At 49.7% G+C, this 27,751-nt stretch overlaps 1 protein-coding gene and 2 long non-coding RNA genes across 6 annotated transcripts; 2 read left to right on the forward strand and 1 right to left on the reverse strand.

Annotated features, from left to right (window-relative positions):
* The first annotated feature begins 4,045 nt into the window (after window positions 1-4,045).
* Window positions 4,046-9,803, forward strand: LOC140617690 (uncharacterized). 2 transcript variants are annotated; one of them, XR_012017873.1, is made up of 5 exons: window positions 4,046-5,194; window positions 5,831-5,906; window positions 6,037-6,230; window positions 7,940-8,025; window positions 8,940-9,803. It is a non-coding gene; the product is annotated as an uncharacterized lncRNA (long non-coding RNA). The 2 variants fall into 2 exon arrangements; XR_012017868.1 differs by lacking the exon at window positions 6,037-6,230 and having other exon boundaries at window positions 4,049-5,194.
* LOC140617693 (uncharacterized) lies at window positions 8,255-10,867 on the reverse strand. Its single transcript, XR_012017883.1, has 3 exons — window positions 10,788-10,867; window positions 9,877-9,968; window positions 8,255-9,371 (listed from the first exon to the last, which is right to left on the reverse strand). It is a non-coding gene; the product is annotated as an uncharacterized lncRNA (long non-coding RNA).
* A 7,265-nt stretch (window positions 10,868-18,132) lies between these two features.
* Window positions 18,133-27,431, forward strand: AEN (apoptosis enhancing nuclease). 3 transcript variants are annotated; one of them, XM_072799472.1, is made up of 4 exons: window positions 18,133-18,220; window positions 22,373-22,977; window positions 24,394-24,594; window positions 25,120-27,431. In XM_072799472.1, the coding sequence occupies exons 2-4, from the start codon at window positions 22,438-22,440 to the stop codon at window positions 25,351-25,353; spliced, it is 975 nt and encodes a 324-aa protein (XP_072655573.1). In that variant the 5' UTR covers window positions 18,133-18,220; window positions 22,373-22,437; the 3' UTR covers window positions 25,354-27,431. The 3 variants fall into 3 exon arrangements, with proteins under 3 accessions (XP_072655573.1, XP_072655579.1, XP_072655590.1); XM_072799478.1 differs by lacking the exon at window positions 18,133-18,220 and adding an exon at window positions 18,756-19,028; XM_072799489.1 differs by lacking the exon at window positions 18,133-18,220 and adding an exon at window positions 19,124-19,146.
* The last annotated feature ends 320 nt before the right edge of the window (window positions 27,432-27,751 follow it).

The following is a 27,751-nucleotide window of genomic DNA, read 5'->3' on the forward strand; positions in this document are numbered from 1 at the left end:
TGTATATTTTGAAAGGAGGACAATTTGGTATTCTCATAGTCCAATCCAGTACTATGTTGATTACAAGCAGTCACATTCCTGTCTTCAGAGAGAATGCTTCTCATACTGCAATGTTATATGTGATATTAGCTGTGAGTAGATACCCTTTATTAAGGAGTGGCAATTTCCTTTCATGCTAGGTTGGTTAAAAAGTTTAATCTTAAATCAATATTGAATTTTATCAAATGCTTCTAGATTTATTCAGTTGTTCATAAGATTTTTTTCCTTTTAATCTATTAAAATTGAATTAATTTACATAACTAGATTTTCCAGATGTTAAAAATTCTTGCATTCATAGAATAAATCTTACTTATTATGTAAGTTTGGCTTACTAAAAACTTGTTTTCTACATCTTTGTTTATAAGTTAGTTTGCTCTATACATTTATTTCCCCTATTTCTTGTGATTTGTTATTGTTTCTTTCCTTTCCTTTCTTTTCCTTTCCTTTCCTTTCCTTTCCTTTCCTTTCCTTTCCTTTCCTTTCCTTTCCTTTCCTTTCCTTTCCTTTCCTTTCCCCCTTTCTTTTTTCCCCCCAGTCAGGTTGGTTCTGTAATATAGAGATATTTTATTCCTCAAAGTTGTGGTAAGATTTGCATGTATAACCATCTGAATTTTATGTCACATGTATTTTAGGGTAGAGCATGGTAGATTTTGTTAAAGATTCACCAATTCAATTTTATCTTCCTGGCCAATTACTTTTTTTATCATTAAAATCATTGTCATGCCCCATTTAATGCTTTTTGCTTTAAACTCTACATTAAGTTCTACATAAGTTTTTTTTTTAATTTTATTTATTTAATCATTAGAGACACACACACAGAGAGAAAGAGGCAGAGACATAGGCAGAGGGAGAAGCAAGCTCTCCTCAGGGAGTCTGATGTGAGACTGGATCCCTGAACTCCAGGATCACGCCCTGAGATGAAAGCAGAGCTTAACCACTGAGCTATCCAGGCATCCCCTACATAAGTTTTCATCTGAGATTTATTCTAGTTAATATTGTCTAAATATACTTTTTCTTCAACTCTTGATTTTCAAAGTTTCTATGTTTATGTGACTATGTATGTCTCTTATAATTTGGTTATAGCTGAGCAGAGAGCCCGAGGGGTGGGGGGTAGGGCTCCATCCCAGGACCCTGAGATCACGACCTGAGCAGAAGGCAGACACTTAGCCAACTGAGCCACCCGGGTGCCCCTGTTGTTATTAGTAATATTAAAAGTATTTTTACCATTTTATTTGTTGTTTTCTGTTTACCTTGGGCTTTTTTCTTTTGTTTTCCTATCTAACCCTCTACTTGATTGATTGAATTTTTCTCATTTCTCCTCTTTCCTCTACTGGTCTGGAGGTTAAATATAATTTCTATCTTTTTAGCTGTTTTTTAAAATTTATTTATTTAAGTAGGCTCCAGCATGGAACCCAATCTGGGGCTTAAACTCGCAACCCTGAGATCAAGAGTCCATCTCATACCCAACTGAGCCACCCAAGTACCCCTTTCTTTATTCTTTCTTTTTAAGAACTTACAAAAATTTAAGTATATTTGTTTTTAGACTTTACTGGTTGTCCCACTGTCTTTGTGTTTGAGGCCCCAGTGTACTGTCTGGCGTATACCATGTACTCCATATATATTTGTTGAACAAATCATTGGAAAAAATGTAGCAGGGATGCTTGGCTGGCTGTCAGTAGAGTGTGGGACTCTTGATCTCAAGGTTGTTAAGTTCAAGCCCCATGTCGAGTGTAGAGATTACTTAATAAAAACTTTTTAAAAAGGGGAAAAAAATGTAGTAATGCTTAGCATTTCTCCTCCCGAGTCGTCTTCTTTTTCTTCTTCTTCTTCTTCTTCTTCTTCTTCTTCTTCTTCTTCTTCTTCTTCTTCTTCTTCTCCTCCTTCTCCTTCTCCTTCTCCTTCTCCTCCTCCTCCTCCTCCTCCTCCTCCTCCTCCTCCTCCTCCTCCTCCTCCTTCTTCTTCTTCTTCTTCTTCTTCTTACCTCCAAACAGAACAATTCAAGGTTTGCTGGACATTATAACTATAACCACCTCCTTTAAAATTTTTTTAAATATGATAAATTGCATATAATATGCAGTTAACCATTTTTAAGTGTACAGTTCAGTGACGTGAAACATATTCACATTGTTGTGCGACTATAACCACCACCCATCCGTAGTAGTTTTTCATCTTGCAAAACTGAAACTCTGTGCTCATTAAATAGTAATTTCTCGTTTCTCCTCCCCCAGCCCCAGGCAACCACAGTTCTAGTTTCTGTTTCTATGAACTTGACTGCTCTGGGTACCTCATATGAGTAGAATCATACAGTATTTGTCTTTTTGGGGCTCGATGGTGATCAATGAAAAATACAAATTTTTAAATGTTTCCAACATCTGTGTATTTTGAAATGTGAAAATGTAAGAGAAAAAGAAACCTAGCCTTATTAGCAGGAAACATCCTTCTCCCTATGTTGTCCAAATATGAGCAGCACAGATGCCTATGTGTCAGTCAAAGGTTGGACCTGTAGAGCACCTGCCAGCCAGTAGTGAAACAAGAATTTCAGCCCGCGTAAAGCCCTTACCAGCTCCTGTTGGACATAGGGGGGCAGAAAATTCACATGATTTGGGGGCCTGAAGGTGGCATTAAGGAAGTGAACAACTGAGATGGGTACAAAAATATTTCACTTTCCTTTTTACTATTATAAAGGGGAGAAAGGAAAATAGTTGATTAATGGCCTTGGTGACACTGACAAAAAGGATAGAAGGCTTCATTGGGTTGGACTGGACCCCAGTCCTTTCTACAAGGGTTAGTGCTACTCCACTGCATGCAGAACCCCTGTCCTACCTTTGAAAGACATAGAATGCCCAGATTTCTATCTGAACATTTTCAATCTTGTTTACAAGTACTTCATTAAAAAAAAAAAATCTGTGAGACACCCCCCCCCCAGTTAACACATCTGTGCCCCATTTGGAAACCAGCATGGAAACCCTAGATGTACATTAGATCCATGGTGGGCTTGCTCTTTTCTTCTCGGTTTGCTCTGCTCTCTGAAGCAATGGAGCCTCGTTGATCCGTGTCAGCGAGTGAGGACACCGGCAGGTGGTTCTGTGTGGGCGCTCCCTGGGTGTGCTCCCTCAGTACGTGAAGAGTGGGTGAGAAGGGTAAGCCTTCACATTCTTGAGTTCAGGAAGGACAGGCTGTGTGTGCGGTCAGGGGACCCGGGGTCCGACGGCCCAGGCGGGGCAGTGGGAGCTGAAGGGGAAGGCTATGGGATGTCCCTGTGGGAACGAAGGTTTCTGCGCGATGCTCTCTGGGGTCTCCCTGAGGCCAGGCAGCCCCTCTCCTCCCCAGTTTCGCTAGGACCGCGAAACAGGGGCGCGAACGGAGAGGTGGACCCGGGACTGGCTCTAGGGCTTCGTCCAGGGCGGGTAAGGTCGGCTTTGGCTCCCGCTCCAGCATCCTGCGGCCGTGGAGCGCGGGATGCCGGAGCCCAGCCCCGCCGCAGGACAGAGGAGAGGCGGCGAGCGGTTGGTGCGCGGGCCCCCGCGAGCTGTTGCCATGGCCACAGGGGACTTTTGATGTGAAGCGCCGTGACCACCCCCCACCACCACCACCCCCCACCCCCCGCACCACCGACTTCCCTTCTCCACTTGTCCTCTGGATGACGTCATGGATGTCCGTGGCCCTGACAGGCCACCTGTGGGCTGGTCTCGGCTTTAAAGCAGCTGTTCTCCCCGGGCCCCCGCAGCCGTGGCGACTGTTTGCAGCCAGAGCACCTGCCTCCCGCCCTGGCGGCGCGGCCACCGCTTGAGACAGAAGATCACCCAAGACAGGCAAGTAATCAAGGGGTGCTTCGCAAAATACCTACCTCAACCCGCGGCCCCCCACCCCCATCCCGCCCCTGCTCTGCAGTTCTAGGTGGAGAAGCGGCGAGCCCAAGGCGGGGTCGTAAGGGGGCTTTCTTCCAGAAAGACGTGGAGGGCAGCTGTCTTCCTCCCTGGCCGTGACGACCCGTGCCAGGTAAAACCCCGACCAGGGTCCGCCGTCCAACCTCCCCCCGGGGCAAGGGCCGGAGACCCGCGGAGCATCCAACTGGAGCTGAAATTCGCGAGACTGAGCCCGAGGCTGCTTCGGGGGGGCCCGGGGCGGGCGGGCTCGGCACCTGCCAAAGGTGTCTTGCCTGCTGGCAGATTCACCTAGAGAAGGCGGCGAGGGCGCCCGGGAAGCGGGAGGCGGCTCCGCAGCTCGGCGGCTGAGCACTCCTGCTGGCCTCCCCGGCCCGCTCGAGTTCTGGGGGCGTTTGGTTCTTGCGCTCCCCAGCCCCGGGACGCCGGCCTGGCTGGCGGTTGGTCTGGCTGGCCAGACGCCCGCTCGGCGAGGGGCAGCACCAGCCTCGGGAGCGCGCGCTCTCCGGACCAGGTCTCCCCAAGCCCATCACGGCAACCCGGTCTCCGCTCTGCTCGCCCTTCAGACTCCAGATGCAGCAGACCTGTTGCATGTAGAAAAGTGGCGGGGTTCGGCGTTCCAGGCTTTCCTTCCCGGCTTTGCCCACCACCAGATCTGAGCCCACCCCAGGAGTCCCGGGACACAGCCTGTTCCGAAGGAGAAAATGAGGGGAGTGCCAGGAGTCGCCTGGGTGGATAATCATCCCAGGGCAAGGGGCTCTTTCTACACGCCGCGATGGCCGCAGATAATTACACAGTTCCGGGAAGGGAAGGGAGAGGCTCAGGGGATGACGCCCGGGAGGGACTCCGGTCTGCCGAAAAAGCACTTCTTTGGCAGACACGTCCTAGCCTCGCCCTTACCCCGGGCAAAGGGCTCCTGCTCTTCGGATCCCCACCTCGGAGGCCAGGAGCCGGCAGCTGGAGGTCCCCGAGTCCCTCCACGGTAAATCCGAGGCTCCAGCTTCAGCACCAGAGGCTGGACAGCGCCCGGACCCGCCGGCACCCCGACTCCGCTTGCCCTAAATTCCTCAACCCCCACGCGGTGGAGGCCAGGAGGCAGAGTTCGCCGAGGGCGGGGTGGGGTGGGGGACACACTCATCCTCCCCCTTTCTCCGGGAGCGTAGGTGTCGGATTCTAGGAGGACACTCTATCTCCCCTTCTCTAAGACCAATAGGAATAACTTGGTGCAAAGTGCCCGAGGGTGCCAGAGAGAAGAGGCGCGCCTGGAAAAGGTGAGTTTAGGGGAAAGCTGGACAGTGGGAACGCCAGGTACTGCTCTGTTGCAAAGTATTGCCACATCCAAGCCGTGTTCTCTCTCCTTCCCACCGACCTGCGCTTCTTCCTTCTCTCTCCGCAATCTCCTTACTCCCTAACGCGTATGAAGGAAGGGATGGAGGGAGAAGATATTTATTGAAGCCGAGATAAGAAGCACATTTTATCTGGGTCAGAGTATCTGGGTGCAGATGAAATCTGTCCAAAATGAACATTAAGGTCCTCAGTTTTAGCCAAAGGAGCCCAGAGCGTGCCCTTAACACGAGGAGCAGAATGATTCTTTTGCCAGAGAGGAAAAAAGACGCAGAGGGGAAGACGTTATCACAAAAGGGCTAACGGATGTGGGGGAGGAGGAGAGCGGACGGGACCCAGGCTAGAGTGTGGTTACCTGGCAACCAGCCCCAGCCTCCTGTTGCCTTGGTTACAGTGAGTGGTGGGGTTTTGGCCATTGATTATCCGTGAGCACCCTGATTCTTTAAATTATCTACTGGGGAGCCCTGCTTTCCTTGGGCTGGATGTGAGGCACAACTAGTCCTATAAAATCCCAGGGGTTTAAAAGAAAATCCTAGACGGTGAATTTTTTTTTCTTTTTTAAGTCAAGGTTTATGGTGAAGCAGCTACCTTTCAACCATGGCAACACTTCCCACTCTCTCCCCCGACCTCTTCACTGAGGTAAGCATATTCCATCCTCCTGCCTTTTATCTGAGATTTACAATTGGGGGTTTTTCTTTTTCCTTTTTTTCATTTGGTCCCTTAGATGGAAGGTCTGATCTTCCCTCTCTTTATTTTCTCTTTAAATGAGAAAAACATATTTGTTCTTCATGGATGAATGCCAGGAAGCCAGGGGAATTGTCCAAAGGTGTCTCTGGTACAGAAAGCATTTCTCCTTGGCTTGCCCGTGGTTCCTCCCTCCCTAAACAACATCCATCATGAGAGGGGAACTGAATTCTAGATCACCTCCTCTTCAGACTTCTCCCCACAGACCACATAGTGCAGGTCAGTAGAAATGCTGCTCCCTCAGCAAATTGCCATGGGCATCACCTACCTTTGATTCCATGGGATTCTCCTCTCTTTATTTCTTCTCCAGTCTGCCTTTATAGTTAGCAAATATGGCACTCAACGCTTCTAATCCTCGGATCTTCGTCCTTTCCTTTGATTGACAAACACTGACTCCATTTTTCACCTGTCTGCTTTATCCACCTGCGTTTGTTTGTAGTATCTGTGGGAAAGCATTTTACCCATCCTTTCCCAAAGGCATTTGTAACAGTCTCAGAATGATTTCAAGGAATATCATTAGCAGGTTAATAGGACAACCTGTGTTCTGTGCACTATTTCACCTAGAATACTTTTCCTTAAGAGCCATGAACTTTCCATTTCCAAAACATTGTTTTAAACTGAGCTATGACTTGACAACAGGGAAATCTGTTTCAAACTGTAGCTGTCATATCATTATCTGTGACGCCCTGCATCAGAAAACACACATTTCATTTTCTCTTCTTTGCCTTTTCCTTCACATATTGCCGATGTTAAGAAAGAAAGAAAGAAAGAAAGAAAGAAAGAAAGAAAGAAAGAAAGAAAGAAAAGAAAAATCATTATAACTTCGACCTAAGTTGAAGGTCAAAATTACCCTCCATTGGCTAGTTTTGGGGAGATTTACATTAAAATTCTTCTCCTTCACATGTTACTATAGAAACTTCTTTTTAATGCAGACCAGACAGCTGGTACTTTGTACTTTTCTTCCCAAAGACATGCCTCCTTTATGAATTCTCTGGGACAGCTATCACTGATCACATCAATAATGTCCCATAGCAACAGTGTTTTTTTTTTTTTTTAATTATTATTCCCTTTTTTGCCTATTTTCTTTATGGACAAAGGATCTTCTTTCCTTTCAAGAAGAGAACTGAGATCTTATTGGCCAGTAAAGGAGAGACATTATTTCATTGGTTAGTTTGTATTGCCTTGCCAACCAACCAGAGGATGCCATTTATCCTTTTCTGACTAGCTGAGTGAACAGAGTACCCAGAATGTTTGAATATGCCTTAATTTCATCCAGCAGCAAAGGATGGAGCTCAGAGTTCTAGGACCCAGGAAGTTTGGCTAATCCAGTTCTTGCTTTTGCAAGAACAAATTTTGCTACCTAGTTATTTGTAGCTTTCTTGAACAAAAATTACATTGTCCTATAGATTTTTCTTTTCATTTAAAAATATATCTTGAGGGCGGCCCCGGGTGGCTCAGAGATTTGGCGCCTGCCTTCAGGCCAGGGCATGATCCTGGAGACCCAGGATCGAGTCCCACATCCGGCTCCATGTATGGAGCCTGCTTCACCCTCTGTCTGTGTCTCTGTCTCTCAAGAATAAATAAATAAAATCTTTTTAAAAATGAAAAAAAATTTTTAAAAATAGAAATAAAAATATATCTTGTGCATCTCTCCAAGTCAGTGCAGGTTTGTGGTATCAGCACTCGAAAGGTCCATGGAATCTTTGAGATTTCTCCTAGAAGTTCAGAATTGGTTCCCACCCTTAAGGATTTAGTGAAAACTTTCAAGAGTGAGGAGGAGAAGCTAGAAGAGGGAAGAGCTGTGTTACCTATGACAAACCTGTATCTCAGCTTTTGGGTTCATTCTGTCCAACTTTGGTGTCTCTGGTAGCTTTGTTTTTGTTAGTTTGTTTTGTTTTTTACTTTAATTCTTCGGCTTGCATTTTCAGTGACAACAATCTGGGTGGATGAAGATGATGACACTCCAGTTGAGTGTAGAAGCAGATACAGCACTTCCCAAGAGGGTTTGTGGCAGGTAGGTGATGATGATCCCTGGAACTGAAGATTATCCCAGCCCCTTGTGGCACTGGACTTGGGCAGGTATGTTTTCCTTCTTTCTCCCTACACCAAATAGTCCTATTTGGAGATTCTGCATTTAGCTTACACTTCTGTGAAAGAAAGGGGCATTAAAGTCTCCTCCCCCTTCCAAGACAGAAACTGACAACAGTTTGGAAGAAGGTTTAATGTGAGTACAGACCCCCTTAATCAATCTTTTCTTGGTTCTTAGCTGGAGGGGATGCTTGGAGTGGACACATACTTGATCATGATGATGTTCTCAAGGGCCACCTCCTTTAATGGCCTCATCTTAGCCAGGGTTTCAGTGGCACCATGATTCCTAGCACTAGACTATAAGCTCATCAATATCAGGTGCTATGTCATGCACACCTTTGATTCCCTGGAACTTAGTTGAGCTTAAAACAGGGGCTCAAAAATATTTGAACTGAATCCTACAGGCTAGTATCAAGACAAGTCTCTTAATTTCCTCTTTATGACAATGGCAGCTCTAGCCCTGGACCCTCCCCCATCTCTTCCTTCCAAAAGCTTCTATTCCCTAGCTCTCTTTACAAAAGATAAATGAAGGCTCAGTTCATCGTTACCATGGTTACATGGAGTAGCCACACTGAGGATCCCTATCACCCATTACTGTCTGGAGGAAAAAGAGAGGAGGGGTTTGGGGATCATTGTCAGGGAGGAAACCATGGAAACCAGCATTGCCAAGGGGATGGCTCTAAATTCAGAGGAAAGAAACTAGAAGTGGGGAGAGGGAGGTGGAGAGCTCAAGGGCAGGTCATGTTTTCAAGCTACTTTTCTCTGAGATTGTAATGGCCTCCTTTACTATTTGCATCTTAAAAAATAATAAAGTATTTTTTATTTTATTATTTTTTTAAGTAAGCTGTATGCCCAGCCTGGGACGGGAACCCATGATCCCAAGATCAAGAGTTGCATGCTCCACGGACTGAGCCAGCCAGGCGCCCCTCTATTTGCATCTTCACCCAACCGAGAAAGTGCCCAGAGTTAAAAAAAAATTAAGAAAACTGGAGCTATGTCCATTTCTATTGGTCCTGCCAGGAAAAAATTAATGAAAACGGATCTATTGTAGTCACACCCCATGATCAAACTCTGTCTCTGAATTCTGCCTCTTTGCTAACGAGTTTCATGAGCCCATCTCTGCAGTAGGCACTGGAATATAATAATGAACAAAAAAAAGCCGTGTGCTCTCATGGTGAGGGGCTAACAGCTAGAAGGCGTTGGGCCTCAGCCGGGCACTTCCCGTCTTCTCCAAGTCCCCACTCTGTGTCTCGCAGCAAGCACTGCCCCACTCTGGATGAAGATAACAAACCAAAGGTTGGAAAGCTGGGCTACAGAGAGAGAGTTCTCAATCAAAAAGAGAAAGAATTAAAAGCAGCACCAATAGGGAAGGGTAATTATCCTTCAGCTGCTGCAGAAATAAAATTAGGGCCGTGCTCTGAGCCACCGGGATATTGTGGCTTTTGGCAATTAAGAAGCAGATATGTCCTGCCAGTGCAATTAAGGGCTGGGCTAGACAGGGGCAGCCTTGCCTCTCCTCCATCAGTGACCTGGGCTGGGGAAGTGGGGAGCCAGGCACTGGGGCTCCAGGGAAGGGGACGCTGCGGGGGCTGAGAGGCCACTACTGGTTCCCTTATTCATCTCCTTTCTCTTCTGCTTGCTCCCGCACCCTCACCCCCAACTTCATTCTGGACTCTGGCTCAGTAAACACTGGGAGGATTTTCACCTTGGACCATGACTGTGTTGTTGCAGGGCTTGGGGAGACCAGGGAAACCTGGTAGAGAGGGGTCACCGTTACCTGGAGTCCTTCCTTTTTCCTCATCTCCATGATAACACACTGCTTTATGATTAATGAAGAAAGGTAGAGAAATGAGCTGCCTTCCTGACTCCCTTGAAAAATAAGATTTTGTTATTAAAGAAGTATGTTCCTTATAGAAAATGAAACACTCCAGAGGCAAGAACAAGAAAAGAAGACACCTCCCCTTCACTCCCCCTTCTGAGCAGAGGATGGGGAGATTTCAGAGGTTGGAGGTTGGGGTAGGGAGGAGTGCTGGGAGGGGACGCACTGGGCTGGGCGAGGGGTGCAGGGAGCAGGCCTGGCCCTCCTGGAACATGCCTGCGCTGAAGTCACCTACAGGAGAGGCCAGGGTGTGGGCGTGGACTGGCTCGCCCCATCTGGAAGACTAGTGATTTTGTTGTTGTCTCACTGCATCCAACAACAAGTCCCAGTCTGCCACATGGTGCTGGCCACTGCAGCAGGGTGTGGAGAGGGGCCATGCCCCCCTTTTTGGCTCTCCTTCCAAGGTTCTTTTTGTGCTTTCTCTATGTCCTGGAAAACACCTCTGGAAACCACCCAGCACACATGGAGCAGACTCTTCCAGAAACAAGGACAGATTATAGTGTGAGCAGAGGAGCGTGGAGGGGGGTGTGCTGGTGTGGTGTGAGGATGAGGGTGTCTGTCCTCTGGAGTGCTGGGCTCCTTCCACATCCCTAAAGGGCAAGGAAAGACAATCCCTCTCAATTACTCACGAATTCACCCAACCACCATTTTTCCCTTGGGTGCCCATAGTTGGGTTGTGTTTGGCAGCAGAGCAGTGGTATGTGCAGACACAGAGGAGCAGGTACTCATGGGGGAGGCGCCTATCATGCTCAGTGCCCTGGCAGCAATACAGAGACCCCTGGCTCATCTGGAGCATTTCCACTGCCTACCTCAGGGCTGAGAGCATGGACTCCTATGTATGCAACTTCAGGACCCCAGAATCTGCTTCAGTGCTGCTGGGTCCAGAGGCATCACCAAGGGAAACACTGGGGTAGGGTAGCTGTGCTGGGAGGCCACCTCCATTGTGACAGAAGAGGTCATCCTTAAAAGGATTCCCCAGCCCATCTCCATGGCTTTGTATGTGGGGCAACTTGCTCTAACATGGCCACCAAGTTCCTGTGATGAGACCCTCAGTGGAGACACATTTTTCAAGCAACAATCCCAAATACCCTCCCAGCCTTCTTCACTCACAGCAGGCACAAGGCACCCTGGAACCCTCCAGCTGAAGAAGCGGAGGATTGGTCAGCCGCCTTGGGAGGCAAAGGCTGGAAAAAATCTTAACACTAAAGCCCCTTACCAACTTAAATTGGGTTGGGAGTTGTATTCCTTTAGGGAATGCCAAAAATGCAACCATTAGCTGCGCTCATCCTGCTTCTACACTTGCCAGCTGTGTGACCTTTGGCAAAGAACTTAAGCCTCTGAAGGAATCAAATGCTTCACTCCCACCAGAGGCTGCTGCTGTCACAGCTTCAGTGGCTGCTTCAGCTCCTCCAAACCGACTCCCTTCTCCCCCATTTCCTGCCTCTTAAATTTCTCTTTATTCCTGACCCTGCCTGAAGCCAGTGGGCAACCGGTCCTATTAGAAATCTCATTCACACTTGAGAAGGCTGCAAATTGGTGTCACTCAGCGGGTGTCTGTCCTTCGTTGGGGCAGAAGGAACAAGAGAGGAAGGAAGTCAAATCTCTCCCTGACAGCCCTCAGCCACCAGGCCTGGTGTGGGGATCGAGGGGGAGAGACCTTGCCTCAGTGAAAGGAACATCTGGGGAGGAAAGTGGGCTGCGGCACTCTGGAGTTGAGAGATGGGTCAGAGAGCCCTTGCTGATGTGTAGCAGAATGTAAACCAGAGGGAACTAGGCACTCCCTGGGGGTGGGGGTGGGAATGGAATTTGGGCTTTGAAACCAGACACCCCAGTTCAGATCCTGGCTCCAGCACTTACTGGATGTGTGACTTTGAACCAGTCACTTAACATCTCTGAGCCTCAGATTTCTCACTTGTACGAAGGAATTTATCACAACTAACCATGCTAGCTGTTAATGATAATTACGCCAGAGAAGTGTCATAATATATAATGGCACATGTAAATACTCAGTGGTAGTCTCTTTGCCTCGTCTTTCATGGTTTTCTCTTCCCTGACCTGGGGCATCCACAGGTCTCCTTCCCTGAAGTAGGAACACATGAGAACTACTCACAGTCTCTATAAGATCGTCTCCCCTATCAGGTAGGAGTTTTATCCCATTCAGATGTTTATCTTTTCCCTCCCCAGATCAGTATATTATCCATTTAATATATACATATATTATACAATACATAATTACATTGTATAATTATATATATAATATATAATATATAATTATATTTTACATATAAATATATATTGATATATTTACATCAACTTAATATATATTGAAAGAATGAATATAGGCCACAGATTCCCTCTCCCTCCCTGCAACCACCCTTTTTTTATCAGAAAAAGTAGAAACCAAGCTTAGAGAGGGCGTGTGACTTACCTCTAGGTCATTCAGCAAAATAGTTTACAATTTCTTTTTTTTTTTCGTTAAGGTTTTACTTATTTATTTGAGAAGAGAGAGAGAGAGCGAGAGAGCACGAGTAGGGGGCAGAGGCAGAGGGAGAAGCCGATGCCTCACTGACCAGAGAGAGACGGTGACCCCAGCCAAAGGCAGATGCTTAACCAGCTGAGCCACCCAGGCGCCCCACAGCTTACAACTTCTTAATGAAACTTTCTAGGTGTCAGAACACAAAAGACTTGATGATCCAAGGGTCAGGACATCTGGGTCCTCTTTCCTTAACTGCGTGCAGCAGATTTGTGCAACCAGCAGGCAGGTTTCCAGCGCGCACATCTGCTTCCCTGGATGAGCGGGGACGCAGCGCCCTCTGCTGGGTTCTCTAGGTAGTTGCGCTTTGACCGCGAGTCTCTGTCTTGGCTGCAAACTGGAATCCTCTGATGAGCTTTAAAAGATCTGCATCTCTAGACCAGTTAAATCAGAGTCTTGGGGTGTGACCAAACCTCAGTATTTCTGAAAGCTCTGCAGGCGATTCCGATGTTCACCCGAGATTGAGGACCACAAATGTAAAAGTTGATTTTATCTGTGAAGATATTCCCTTGTCTAGAACACGTAATGGTGGAGGATACAATTCCGCTGGATCAGAGCCCCTCCATTTTCCATTAAACAAATTCAATTATGTGAGACTTAACCTGCATTAAGAATCCTGGAAGTTCTCAGAAGTTGAGGGAAGGCATAAAGGTACCCCAAGCGTCTTGGTGACAGGCTGTGACCAAATAAGTCCAAAGTCTCTGTTGGATCAAGCATACTATACAGAGGGAATCTGCTTGAATAAAATGAGTAAATTATTTTCATTTGGCTCCCAAAGTTTTGTCAGCTTTATACGATCTAAACAAGGACTCTTAAACTTGAACATGAACCCAAAAGCTGTCAAACAGCTCATTAAAACAGATTGCTGGGCTCCAACCCCTTGGATTTCTGCCTCAGTAGGTCCAGCCAATTCCCAGGTGATGCCTCGGCTGCTGGTCTAGGACTACACTTAGAGAACCACTGGCCTACAAAGTGACCAGATTGACACCACCTTTCAAGTCTGCACCTGGTCCAGCAGCATGAGAATCCCATAGCATCCTAAACAGTACTCAAAACTGATATGTGGCAGGAAGAATGGTGCTTTGATGAATTCTAAGTGCAATGATGGTTTGTAAGTGCAATACCAATCGAGCATGTCTCAAATGCTTCGAGATTGGTAAGGTAGAGGCGGAAATGGTAGGGTCTATAGCGACAAGACTTGGGTTATGGACTTTCTCCCACCAAGCCCAGCTCCAAGGGTTCTGCTATATAGAAGCCACAGCCTCTGTGGAAGATGTTTTCACTCTAGGAATGAGAGGGTGAGATCCCTAAAGGTGGGGTTGGGGGTATTTCCATCCACAGTCAAGATGCCAGTATTGGGCCATCTGTGTTATATACCCGGGGACCTTCAAGTTTTTTGTTTGATAATATATATTTTAAAGATTTTATTCTTTTTTAAGTAACCTCTACACCCAACATGGGGCTTGAACTCACAACCTCAAGATCAAGGGTCACATGCTCCACTGAATGAGCCAGCCAGGCGCCCCTGCTTGATTATATATGTTTTTAATATTTTATTTTATTTTATTTTATTTTATTTTATTTTATTTTATTTTATTTCTGAGAGAGCACACAAGTGGGGAGGGGCAGTGGAGAAGGAGAGAGAGAACCTTAAGCAGGCTCTACACCCAGCATGGAGCCCAATGCAGTGCTCATTTCACTATCCTTAGATCATGACCTGAATTGAAATCAAGAGCTGATTCTCAACTAACTGAGCCACTCAGGAGCCTTTCTGCTTGATAATATTTTTAATCATAAGTGTACATAGTTATAAAGAATGTATTGTGGGGTGTCTGGGTGGCTCCGTCAGTTAAGCATCTGCCTTCGCCTCAGGTCATGATCCCAGGGTCCTGGGATGGAGCCCCACATCAGGCTCTCTGCTTAGCAGGGGCCTGCTTCTCCCTCTCCCTCTGCCTGCTGCTCTGCCTGCTTGTACTCTGTCTCTCATTCTCTGTCAAATAAATAAATAAAATCTTTTAAAAATGTATTGTAAATATTGATATCTTTTTAAAAAGTGTCCTTAAATGAGTGCAGTGAAGTCTAAATATCATAGCAATTTGATAATGTTATGTATTTTATTTATTTAAGATTTTAATTTATTTTTTTGACAGAGAAAGAGAGAGAGAGCACAAGCAGGGGGAAGGGCAGAAGGAGAGGGAGAAGTGGACTCCCAGTGGAGCAGGGAGCCCAATGTGGGGCTGGATCTCTGGACCCCAGGATCATGACCTGAGCCAAAGGCAGACACTTAACCGACTGAGTCACACAGGTGCCCCATCGTTATCTATTTTAAAAATAAATGAAAAACTCTTACTGACAATGTTGAATTTTCCCTGAGCCTTGTGCTCCTGGAAAGCAGCAATGGTTAAGAAATTCTCAAATCCTTTTGTGTTCTGGAAATGACTTATTCAAAGAAACACTTTGTCACATTTCACTGAGATAAGACTAGTGGGTTACCCCTTTGTTTACCTATAATGAGGCTTGGCACAGACACTCTGAATGCCCATTCTTTGACTCATGGATGGGTATCTGACCTGCTGGGCACACTGATCAGTCAGAACAAAATGCTTGCTTTTTATTTTTTTTAAAGATTTTTATTCATTTATTCATGAAAGACACAGAGAGAGAGAGGCGGAGACACAGGCAGAGGGAGAAGCAGGCTCCACACAGGGAGCCGGACGTGGGTCTCGATCCTGGGACTCCAGGATCACACCCTGGGCCAAAGGCAGACGCTGAACCGCTGAGCCACCCAGGGATCCCCAACAAAATGCTTGTTAACCAAACTTTGGCTAAGCTTCTCTTCTTCCTCTAGATCCCTCAACTATGGCCCACCCTCAGTGACAGCCAGTTTACAATTCCTCCTTAATGACCCCTCCAGAGAATAGACCTTAGGCTAAAACAATCTCCCAATGACTCTACGACCTACCATCTGGATATTGGATTAGATCACTCATGTTCATTCCTCCCCCCATTAGCATTCTTTCTAGCCTTGTTTACCCCTCCCTATAAAAGAAACTCCCCCCCCCCTTTTTTTTGCCTAATTTAGCAGATCTTCTGGTCAGAGCACTCCCCCTATGACTATAGTTCTCCCCTCCTCCCACCCTGTTCCAAATAATCCTTTCAAGTACTGTCTCTCCTTACTAAAACCAGATTTGTTTTTCATTTACATTATATGCAACATTCTTTTCCCTTCTTGAACTTCTAGTTCCATTCAGCCACTATGGCGTCAATCCCAGCATACTATATTTTCATGCTTGGCAATATTTTCTGGAGCAGCCAATCATGCCTTTATGTCACAAAATTATGTATATAAATTTGATCTCATTAACACTAAAAAGTGCTCTGTGACCCATAGAGTTCTAGGCGTTAATTTTTCCCTTCTAAGTTGAGATATTGTTGCAAGTATTTTCAGTACATGTGATCAAATAACAAACATATAGCACTTTGTTACAGGAGAGATCCTCTTTAAACATAAGAAGTAAATTTTCATTAGAAGTGCCATTGAAAGGATGCCTGGGTGGCTCAGTGGTTGAGCATCTGCCTTTGGCTCAGGTTGTGATCGCATTCAGGGATCCAGTCCCTCCCCTGCAGGGAGCCTGCTTCTTCTGCTTATGTCTCTGCCTCTCATGTGTGTCTCTCATGAATAAATAAATAGAAGCTTAAAAAAAAAAAAAAAAGAAGTGCTATTGAAAATATGTCTTTTACAGAAGTAGATTGAGTCAGTTACTTTTCCAGTAACTTTTTAGATCCAGGGATGACTATTAATTTTTCCAACAACGAGACAGAGTTTGGGCCTTTTGTAAGCACCGATAAACATTGGTCCACATAGAAAGCAGATAGAAGGAGGTTTAATCTGTCAGTGTCTCTCAGCTCTTTTAATTCCTGGTGATTACCCATGCTCAAAAAGTATATATTTTGAATGACTTATTGGCTGACAACAGGATTAAATCCTCCTTGGATCACAGTGAAAGTAAATCAGAAACCCTTCTTTATTTCCCAGGGGGAGGCAGCAGAGCAAGATGCAGAATGAGTGTGTGCCTGAGACTTTCCTTTGTAAAGTTGGAGACAGCTCCTCATAAAACAGGAGAAGGAGGCTGAACGTCCAGGACTCCAGGCATGTGCTTAGGTCCAGACCCATAGGAGTAGAGGATCTGAATACGGAGTCCGTCCTTGCCCCCAGAGTAAACTGTCACGAAGTGTCCCTGTCTGAAGACCTTCCGTCCTCTTCTTTACTACTCTCTATCCTATCGCTCTTGCCTCCTAAGCAGCTCTGGAATCTGTCCCAAGCTCTTTATCCTCTCTACTACGATGGCCCCCAGGACCTTACCTTGCCTGAATGTCCACAATCACCCCCAAACCCTCTTTCTCCAGATCTTTTTTTTTTTTTTTTTAAGATTTTATTTATTTATTCATGATAGTTACACAGAGAGAGACAGAGAGGCAGAGACACAGGCAGAGGGAGAAGCAGGCTCCATGCAGGGAGCCCGACGTGGGATTCGATCCCGGGTCTCCAGGATCGCGCCCCGGGCCAAAGGCAGGCGCCAAACCGCTGCGCCACCCAGGGATCCCTCTTTCTCCAGATCTAATAATCCATTCCTCCCAGCACTGCAGCCAGAGGGAGCTTCCCCAAATGCAAATGAACCAGCTCTGGATTAAACTCCTCCTAGCTCCCCAAGGCCATCAGAAGTCTGAGTAGAAGGACTTAATCTCTCTAGAGGCCTCGTCTTTTGTCCTGCTTCCCTCAAATCTATATTCCAGTCAGAGGTGGCAGATTCCTGGACACGGGTACCACCGGCCTTCTGGGAACCTTTGCAATGCCCTCTTTTTGCAAGACTGCAAGACAGAGCTAGGAGGAATCAGACTGCTTTGGTAAGGGTCTTTTGTTTGGATCTTAGCGGTTTCCTCTTAATTTCTTCTAATGTCAATTTCCTTAACTGTCAAATAGAAATAATAGTACATATTTCATGGGGTTCTTGTACAGATTATATATGCATATTGCCTGGCACACAGCAGTGCTCACAAAATAAATGTGAACTGTTTATTATTATTTTTAAAGGTTTTATTTATTTATTCACGAGAGACACAGAGAGAGGCAGAGACACAGGCAGAGGGAGAAGCAGGCTCTGTGCAGGGAGCCCGACAGGGGGATGGATCCCAGGACTCTGGGCAGATGCTCAAACACTGAGCCACCCAGGTGCCCCCACAATCTCTTTAGTGCCCTTCATGTGTATTATTTCACGGAATCCCCACGACACAGAGGAGGGAAGGGCTCTCCATTCCCGTTCCGCAAATGTGGGTGTGTCTCCTGCAAGTCATTCTGCCTTTGGTGGCACGCAGCTCGTAGGAGGCCGCATCCTGGCCCAGGGAGCGCCGTGCAAAAGGGAATGGGACCCGGGAAACAGGAGGCCACGCTCCGCTCCGGTTGCTTTAAAATTTTCCGCGGGTCCCGCCAGCTCCCCGCACAAGCCACGCCCCTTCAGGAGTCCCCGCCCCCTGCGGGCCTGCGCCTATCCGCCGCGAGCCAGGCTCCCGGCCAATCAGCAGCGGCGCTGGGCGGGCGCTGCCGCGCGGCGGGCCAATGGGCGGGCAGCGGAGCGGGGCTTGCCCGGGCATGTGGGAGCTGCGGGCTGCAGGACACCACGTGCGGCCCGGAGGACGCGCGCGGCGCTTCAGGTGCTCCGGGGCGCGGCTGGGGACGGCGGGCCCGGGCTCGGGCTCGGGCCACGGCTCGGGCTCGGCCGGGGCGGGGGGGCGGGGGGTCTGCTGGCGCGGCGCGCCCCCGGCCCTAGGGTCCCGCGCGCGGTGCCCGCTCCCGGCCTGCGCTCGGGGACGCCGGGGCCCGGCCGAGCGGCTCTCGGGGCCCTGCGACGTGCAGGTCCTGCCCCGGGCGCCTCCCGTGCTCGGGGGCCTGGGGCCTGCGGGGCGGCGCCGGGCGCAGGGGCGCCGGGCACGGGGCTCGGCCTGGCGGGCTCGGCCCTGCGGCCGGCGAGGGACCACCCGAGCCCTCCGTGGCCGAGGCCGGGCCTCCCCGGGGCGCTCTTCGGGGGCCGGGGGGTCGGCGGGGCTCCCGGGCTCTCCTCGCCCTGCCGAGAACTTCGAGCGGCCCCGGGCGTGTGTGTGGCGGGGGGCGGGGATAACCTCCGCGAGCCCGGGTTTTCCAAATCCGGGCAATTACTCGGCCAGGGCTCGGGGGTGGGGTCGCGCGCTCATCAAAATACGAAGGTCGGCTTCTCAGGCCCCGTGGCCCTAAATGGCAGTTGGGATGGCGGGTGTGGGGGGCAGGCCTGGCACTCGACGTTTGACACGGACGTTCTAACTGCTTTGGGGGAAACCCCAAACCTAGATCCACGCTCGATTTTCATCCACCTCCCATTTTGTGGTCAGGGGGGCGGTGACTTGGTCCCAGGACATCTAGGTTTTAGGGCCAGGGCACCCGGAAGGCAGCCTACAGCCGCCTACTGCCTTCCCCATCTGCCCGCAGGTTGGTAGCTTTTGGGGCCTTGGCTCGGGGGGGCTCCTGCTGGAGTCCTTGCCTTGGGCCACAAACCCCATCACCTGTCACCGCAAGCAAGACCTGCTGGCTGCTGATCCCCAAAGAGGTGGTTCTGGGCTGGGAGGAGATTTGAGTGTGTCCTTACTGAAATAGCCGTGTGATTTGAGCCAAACTTCTCTCCAGTGTTGCTGAACACCCCCCACCCCCACCCCTATGGTGGCCCAGGATGGGCAAGCCGTGTCCTAGATAATTAATTGTTGGTTCTGACATGTCAGCAAGGTCAGGGCATGTAGAAGAGGACTTGCTTTCATCTCTTGAAACACAAGGCCACTATTTCTCAGGGAACTTGATTTCTGGATTCCTGGGAATCTTGAAGGCAGGGTCAGGGAGGCCACCCACCCTGCGCTCCCAGGCTCAGCCCCTGACCTGGGAGAAGGGAAGGGAAAGGGCCCAGTTCTCCCCATTGCCGAGCTGAGGCAAACTGAGCTTCTATGCTTGTCGGTTCTAATCTGTGACTCGTCAAGGTGAGGACGTTGATTATAGTTAGGTGCGCTTTTAAAAGGGAGAAGGCTTCTTGGGGAGTGGATGAGCAAGCCAGAGGGAGGATGAGTCAGGATGGGTCACGGAGCCTCGCCCTGGCCCAGGCATCACCAAGTGGCTCTCCTCCCACGATTCTTAATCTCTGTCCCTGTTCGGATTCTTCTCCAGAGCTCTGTCTATAAGGCAGTAGGGATTTCTTTCTCCATCAATCCCTGGATTCCGCCCAAACTTTCACCACCGTCCAGAAACAGCGGTCTCTCACTGTTCCCTCCATCGGGCTCCTCACCCCCTACCTCCTGGTCAGTTGGTCCACCAGCCCTCTTTGCCCTCTCACAGTGGAGGACCTTTGCCTTCTGGACTTTCAGTGTGTATTTCCTCTGAATGCCTTTCCCGTTCTGTGCTCCTAGCAGACCTTCCTGAAACCTTTCAACATGTCCCTCCACTGGCAGGCGTCACTAACCTGGCATTTGTCTGTCCAGTACTCGGACAGATGAGTCCTTAGTTCATTCACTACCCCCCATCCTGAGCACACCCTGGGAAGAGGCTGGCTGCCTCCTTGCCAGATGAGGAGTTCCCTGAATTCTGTCTGGTTCACCTCCAGCCCTGCTGCTCCCACAGTCTGGCAGGCCCGGCCTCAGCTCCCTTCACACACTTCTGAAGAGGACTTGCTGTATGCCGGGTCCTGGGCTGGCTGTTGGGGAAGAGGCAAAGACACACAGGGCTCTGACCCGGCCTTTGGAGCACTTTGGGGTAGACGCTCTGTAACTGTTGCCTTAAAGTGTAGTAAATGCTTCTCTGGTTGTGCTGTCAGGTGTGCAGGGGTGAATTTCTCTGTTCCCCAGCTAGATTGTAAATGCCTGGGCTCAGGAAGTCAGTGACTTACCTTGGGACTTGGGATTCCCTCAGTTGATCAGTAGCGGCCATTCTGGGGGTAGCAGCTTAGGGGCCTGAGGGTAGGGCCACCAAGGTGTGTGGTAGCCTTCCCAGGGTGGGGACAGAAGGTTAAGTGGTGAAAAGGTGAGAGGGACAGTTCCTCCAGCTGGGACCTGACCTACCTTGTGTTTTATGCCCTAGTGGCATCAGGCTGCTTGGGGAGGGGGGCTCCTCTTCCGACCCTGGCTTCCTTCCTCTTTCAGGCCTTTGCCCCTAACATGGCCACCAGTTCATCTCCTTGTCACCTGGAGGGTTACTGTTTCTTCTTCACAGAGATTTAATTTCTTCCAGCCAGCCTTCCAGAATCATCATCGGGCCAGCTCTGCTTCCCTAGCAATTCTAACCCAGCCCTGCGCACGCCTTGTGCTCTGTTTCTGTCTCTGCAGTGAGACTAATTATTTTCGAGGCCAGGATCTGCCTATGTTACTCTCTGCTCAGCAACTGGCACAGCTGGGACCCAAGGGAGCCTTAGGGTGGAACAACCCTTAGGGATAGAGGGTTGTTCCAGCAGGGCTCCCTGGAGGATGTAGAAAGGTTAGGAGGTATGTAAGTGGGAAGACAGGTAAGGGGAAAGCCTGTGGGTTGGGAGGGCAGTGAGTCCTGGCCGAGGCAGCTTTGGCCTGGGAAGAGCTGGTGACCAGTCAGGAGGAGAGCTTTAACTGCTCTGGGGAGAAGGGAGCAGGTAGTTACTGAGCCCCTACTGTATACAATGGATGCAGAGTGAGCACACGTGTATTGTGTCCTCCCATCTTCATTAGGACAGGTTGTAGTAGGGCCATTTCTCAAGCAAGGAACCTGAAGCTCAGCTCAGGTAACTTCTAAACAGCTGAGTTAAACCCTGCTCTGCCTTCTTGAAAGTCCTGGTTTTCTGGCCTGTTAAAAATGTACCAGGTGACTTAGCAAGTGAGTGAAGCTGTCCAAGCATGGTCCCTCGCTCTTGGGCACCTGCTGGCCTTGTTGCATGGGATTTGCAAACCCACATGAACTTCAGAAATCCCCAGTGTCCAGTAATGGAGGGACCTGCGGACCCTGCCTTTTCTGTTTCCCTTTTTGTGTGTTGAGCCAGCTTACGAGCATACCCCTGCCTTTAGTCTCTGGTGACTTAGCAAAATGCCTAGCTATCAAAAACTGTTTTAGATGCTGTTGTGATTAGTGAGGTAGAAAGTCATTTAATGAATTACCTTATTTTGGTTGACAGATACCGAAAATGCAACTATGGTGAGCCTCTTGTGAATTTTTTTTCTCTAGTTTCTGCTGAGGATGAGGGCCTGTGCTTTCACAAAGGATTCTTTTGGTTTTTGGTTTTTGGTTTTTTTAAAACTGGGATTAGATTGTGTGGCCAGCTCAGTTGGAAGAGTATGCGACTCTTGGTCTTGGGGTCATGAGTTTGAGCCTCACATTGGGTGTAGAGATAACTTAAATTTAAAAAATTTAAAAATGAGATTTGCGTGTGTATGTGTGTATGCATACACACGGTGTTTCTGTAACTTTTCTTTTCCCATATCTATACCTCTCTAAAGCTTGTTGATGCTCCTGAAGGTGTGCTCTGGCTTGAAGGTTGAGACCCTGGATGCTGGGTTCGCATCAACTCTTGTCTTTCTCACCTGTGAGATGAGAACGATCATACTTGTTCAGGTTGTTGGGAGTATTTAGTGATTCTATGTAAAGTACTTGGGATAGTGATTCACAGGGGAGCTTGACTCAGTGCAGTGATTATTTGAAAGGTCCTGGGCTCAGTCTGGGAGCCTGAGACAAAGTACAGGGCTCGTGGGCAGTGGGCAGTGGAGCCCTGCAGGCGGGGGCAGGGCTGGCCCTGCACACTTCTCACCCAGCCTCTCTGCCCTGTGTTGTCTCTGCAGAGCGCCGCCCCGCTGGCAGATCACCCCACCAGGCCACGCCTGCCCCGAGGTGTGAGCTGATTGGGATGGTACCCCGGGAAGGCCCAGAGTCTGCCCAGTGCCCGTGCCCTTCCCTGGCTAGCCTGAATACCAAGGATGTGCTTCGGAGAAAACACAAGCGGAAGAGTCGACAGCACCAGCGATTCATGGCCCGGAAAGCCCTTCTGCAGGAGCAGGGGCTGCTGAGCATGCCCCCCAAGCTGGGACCCTCCCCGCTGCCCATGCCATCAGAGGCACTGCCGGGCACTGAAGCCACCAGCAGTGGGATGCAGCGTCTGAGGAATGAACCTGGAGGTGCCTCGTGGAGCAGAAAGCCTACCCCCCGGGAATCCGCAGGGCCCCGGCCCAGCAAATGTGTGGCCATCGACTGTGAGATGGTGGGCACAGGACCCCGAGGGCGGGTGAGTGAGCTGGCCCGCTGCTCTGTAGTGAGTTACCATGGCGATGTCCTCTATGACAAGTACATTCGGCCTGAGATGCCCATCGTGGACTACCGCACTCGCTGGAGTGGTGTCACTCGGCAGCACATGCGCAAGGCCATCCCCTTCCAGGTGGCCCAGAAAGAGGTGAGGACATAGGTGAGGACATGTGTGGATGGGGGATGGCCAGGGAAGGGCAGCCCTGGGTTTGAGTCACCACTCAGCTGCTGGAAACGAGTTTGGGAAAGTTACTTAACCTCTGTGTAACGTGTGGCTTCCTTCTCCATAAACAAGGGTGCATAAAATCTGGACCCACCTCCATGGGAGGGTTGCTGGGTAGTCTTTGGGATAATGTTTGTGGAAAGACCGCCACTTGGAAGATGTGAAAGGCTCACAAGTTACATTTTCTTTTCGGTTGTAAAAGTATGATGTATCTATTTAGAATTTGCAAGGCCCACAGTCCTGTCATCTTCAGGCATCAGCGTTTCCATATTTTTTTAGTTATCCGGAGCTTTGAAAAAGATCAATTAGTGATTGGGATCGCACTAATGTGCTAGGAGTTCCCAAACGTATTTGACCATAGGAAGCACCTAAAGCACTGTTAAATCTTGAATCTTTGTCCCCAGATCCTTCCATGGAGATTCTCATGGGCTTGGGGATGGCTTTGAAAAATCATCATGCTGTGCAAACGTGCACATGACCTCCCTGGGGCCTGAGAAGGATGGAAGGCAGGGAAGAGAGGCATGCACTATGCACGTGGTGAGCGCTGAGCCAGAGACCAAAGGTTTCAGAGGTGGGAAGCGGAGTCCTGTATGGCCCCTTGTCCAGGGGCAGGATCCTGAGGAGACAGGCCATGTTGGCTAATGCTAACAAAAGCTGCTGTTAATGGGCTTATCTCTAGTGCCAGGCACAGTTCTGTGGACGTCATCCAGTGGGTCTTTATCCGTCGCCTCCTATGTACTGAGCTTTCATCGAGCATCACTAGTCAAGTCAAACACCGTCCCTGCTGTTTACACTGAGCTAACATGGGGGCAGGTGGATAGACTGTGCCAGACCTAGAGGTGTCCTTAGAAAACGTGATGAATCCACTCCACCACCATGGGAGAGAACAGCCCGGGTCCTGATGTGGCTGGGCCAGTCATGTGGGAGGCCTCCTGGCATGGAAGCCGAGGCGCCCCGAGAGGACTTGGCACAAGGTTGAGTGGGGTGGGGGAGTGCAGGGAAGTCTTCCAGTCTGAGCAGAGAGCCTGTGCCAGTAGAACAGAGTTGCTTGTATTGATCAACTAGAAGACTTCTTCCAGGAGCTACTTCTTAAAATGCTCAGACCCACCCCGGGGAGACAGCACTCTTACTTGTTCGAGAGCCTAAGTGTGCCCCGGGTCATAGTGAGTCGAAGGCCCAGGACTCAGACATGAGGCTGCGTGGCTGACCATGGAGCTCGTGGGTGCCCTCTCCACACTGCCCCCCCCCCCTTTGGAGGGATCTGTGTGCCAGTGGCCAGGGTGGCAGCACATGTCTCGTGCCAGCTTGACAGCAGGGTCTTCCTCCCTCCTTCACTCATAGATCCTCAAGCTCCTGAAGGGCAAGGTGGTGGTGGGGCATGCGCTCCACAATGACTTCCAGGCCCTCAAGTACGTGCACCCTCGGAGCCAGACCCGGGATACCACTTACGTGCCCAACCTCCTCCACCAGCCTGGCCTCCACACCCGCACCCGGGTGTCTCTTAAGGACCTGGCCCTGCAGCTGCTCCACAAGAAGATCCAGGTGCGTGGGACGGGAGAAGGGGCCATGGGGTGTGCCTTCGGGCTTCCAGTCATTCCACCTTCCCCAGTCCCCGGGACCAGGGCGCTAAGTATGATGTCCCACACGTAGAGGCAGCCCTGGGTGTTTTCTCCACCATCCCTATTGTGACAGCCAACCACGTTCTTGCAGGCTGGGCTCTTGCAGACCTGTCCTCCACCCGGTCCCTGGCTCTGTCCCTGCCCTTCATGGAGAATCCACAAGGCGGAGCCTTTCCCAGGGGCAGCCAGTAACTCTCGCTCCCACTGTCCTTCTCATTATTCCGTCCGCTCTTCAAGCCTCTGAAGTCAGTTATACCACGGGTTATGTTTGAGTTGGGGACGCAGGGTCAGAGAGGATAGGTGGGGTACGGGATGTCTGAGATTGCTGTGCTCTCCTGAGCAGCACCCATGCCCTGCCCCCGTCCCGAGCCATACACAGCTGTTCCGAGAGTTCTGGGCCTGCACCAGATCCAGAATGGCGGGCAGTGATGAGGGCTCTTGTCTGCAGGCTGGCCAGCACGGGCACTCATCAGTGGAAGATGCCACGACAGCCATGGAGCTCTATCGGCTGGTGGAGGTGCAGTGGGAGCAGCAGCAGGCCAGCAGCCTGCCGCCCCGCCCGGAGGACCGAGAGCCTGACAGCAGCACGGACATGGAGCAGTACATGGAGGACCAGTACTGGCCAGAGGACCTGGCCCAGGGCACCCACGGAGAAACGGAGGCACAGGACAGAAGGGAGTGAGGCAGGAGAGCCCTGGGCAATTCATCCTGGGCAGGGCAGGGTGCAGCTAGCCTGTTGCCAGGGTCCGGGGAGTTGGGACCATCTATCCTTTTGGCTCCCTCTGCCCAGGGCTCTTGTGGGCACTTCCCCCCCATGGTTTGCTAATGGCACTTTATAGGCACTGTGAAAATGTCAGGTGGGTGAGCTATGGGGACCGAGCCAGAGGAGGGAGTGTGCCAGCAGACCATCCTAGCTGTCACTGCCCCCCCCCCCCCCCGGTGTGCTGTCTCAGAGGGTGAGGTCTCCTCGTGGGGTGTTAGCTCAGCTCAGTGACCTGGGGTAAGGCCCTTTTCTCTTACTGCCCTCTGCATCTTCCTCCGCGGGCATTGTTAGGTTCACAGTGAACATGTCCTGAATCTATAGAGTGAAAGCCCCTCTAAGGGACATTCCTGCCTTTCTCAGATTTGCAGCTCTGGCCGTAGCCGTAGTAGGAACTCAGTGCTAGGCTGTGATGGGATAGCAGAGCCCGCAGGCCCAAGGGGAGCTGGCACCAGGCATCACCAGGCACTCTTCTGAGAGTGGGGAAAGCAGCTCTGTGTTGATGTTGGGTGGAGACTGTGGCATATTAATTTTGACCTAACTCGGGCATTCCTCATGCCCACAGTGCTGGGCTCTCTTAAGTACAAGCCTGAGAAACAAGACAGCAGTTTGAATTCTGGGACCTCTGTGCAGAGCTACCACCAAGGGACCTTTATTTATTAAGAGTAAAGCCAGGGCAGCCCGGGTGGCCCAGCGATTTAGTGCCGCCTTCAGACCGGGGTGTGATCCTGGAGACCTGGGGTCAAGTCCTGCTTGGGCTCCCGGCATGGAGCCTGCTTCTCCCTCTGCCTGTGTCTCTGCCTCTCTCTCTCTCTCTCTGTGCCTGTCATGAATAATTTAATTTTAAAAATCTTAAAAAAAAAAAGAAAAAAAGTAAGGCTGCCAGTGTGCAGGGGGCAGAGTGCATGTCCATGGGGCTAGGGCCAGGGAGTGTGTCCACTCCCGGGCTGGTGTCCCCTCAGGCTCTTTGATCCATAGTCATCACGGTTATTGGGATAACCGTCGGGATCTCCTATGCCACCCCTCTTTCATTGATTCACAAGGGCCCATTTGGGGTATTGAGGTTAGCCAAGACCTCAGGTCCACACGGACTTGTGAGCCCCATCCTTGCTTGCCACTTAATAGCTTTGCGACCTTGAGCAAGTATGTGACCTCACTCTTGAGCCTGTTTCCTCCTCTGTAAAATGAGGATGATGCTACAGCCCACCTCCCTGGGTTGTCATGGGGATCAGGTACCAGTGCCTGGCACGCAGCAAGCTGAGGTCATTGTGACCTGCTCTGTTTTCTTTAAGGCTGGTCGCGGCCTCTTCTGAATAACACCTGAGCCAGCCTCCTGGGATGGAGTGGCTCTGTCTGCAACAGGGCTGTCCTTGCTTGGCTGTTCCAACCGGGGCAGTCTAAGGACCCAGCGTGGAGGTGTGACCTGTGTCTGCTCAAGCATCCCTCTGCATGCGGGAAATAACAATGGTTTTTATGTCAGCCTGACCCAAGCAACAGGGCCAGGAACTCAGACACTACTGAAACCACACTACTTCCAGCTTGTCTGTCAGCTCCCTCCCAGGCTGCAGAGCAGGGACCTGGCTGAGGCATTGACCTCTGCTGGCCTGGTTCCAGGGCTTTGTTCTGGAGTCCTTAAACATCTGTCTGTAGCTGGCGCCAAACTGCCAGCCAGGCTGTAGTAGTTTCGATTCTTTGGGCTGTGAGTTGAAAAAGATGGAGTTATTACCGGTAGGGAAATGTACTGGGTTTAAAATCAGCTTTGTTATAAAACCATTTGTTCTGGAATAAAACTCAGATGGGATGCCTAGATGGCTCAGTGGTTGAGTGCCTGCCTTCCCCCCACCCAGGGTGAGATCCTGGAGTTCCAGGATTGAGTCCTATATCAGGCTCTGGGAATGGAGCCTGCTTCTCCCTCTTCTCTGCCTCTCTATCTCTCTGTCTCTCATGAATAAATAAATAAGTAATTTTTAAAAATAAAAAAATAAGACTCAATTAGAAAAGCGAGTGAAGTGGTCTTTTCTGAATTCTCAGGCTGGAGTGGGAGGGTGGCTTGGTGGAGGGATTGAGGGGTGCTGGGGCACTGAGTCTTGCTGGGTGCTTTGGCCTTTGAGGTGGGGGCTTTCAAGATAATGCTTTGGGATGTGACAACATTCTAGAGCTACAGAATTTATGTAGTTTATTTTTAAAAATTTTATAACTGCCCTATTGCAGAGCACAAAGTTTGTTTCTCCTGAAGCTGTTACTTTTCAAGAAGATGTTTAGTTCTAATTGTGATAAAACACACGTAACATACAGGTTTCCATCTTAACCCTTTCTAAGG

The sequence above is a fragment of the Canis lupus genome, chromosome 2 (assembly GCF_048164855.1).
Source record: "Canis lupus baileyi chromosome 2, mCanLup2.hap1, whole genome shotgun sequence".
NCBI classification, from domain to species: domain Eukaryota; kingdom Metazoa; phylum Chordata; class Mammalia; order Carnivora; family Canidae; genus Canis; species Canis lupus.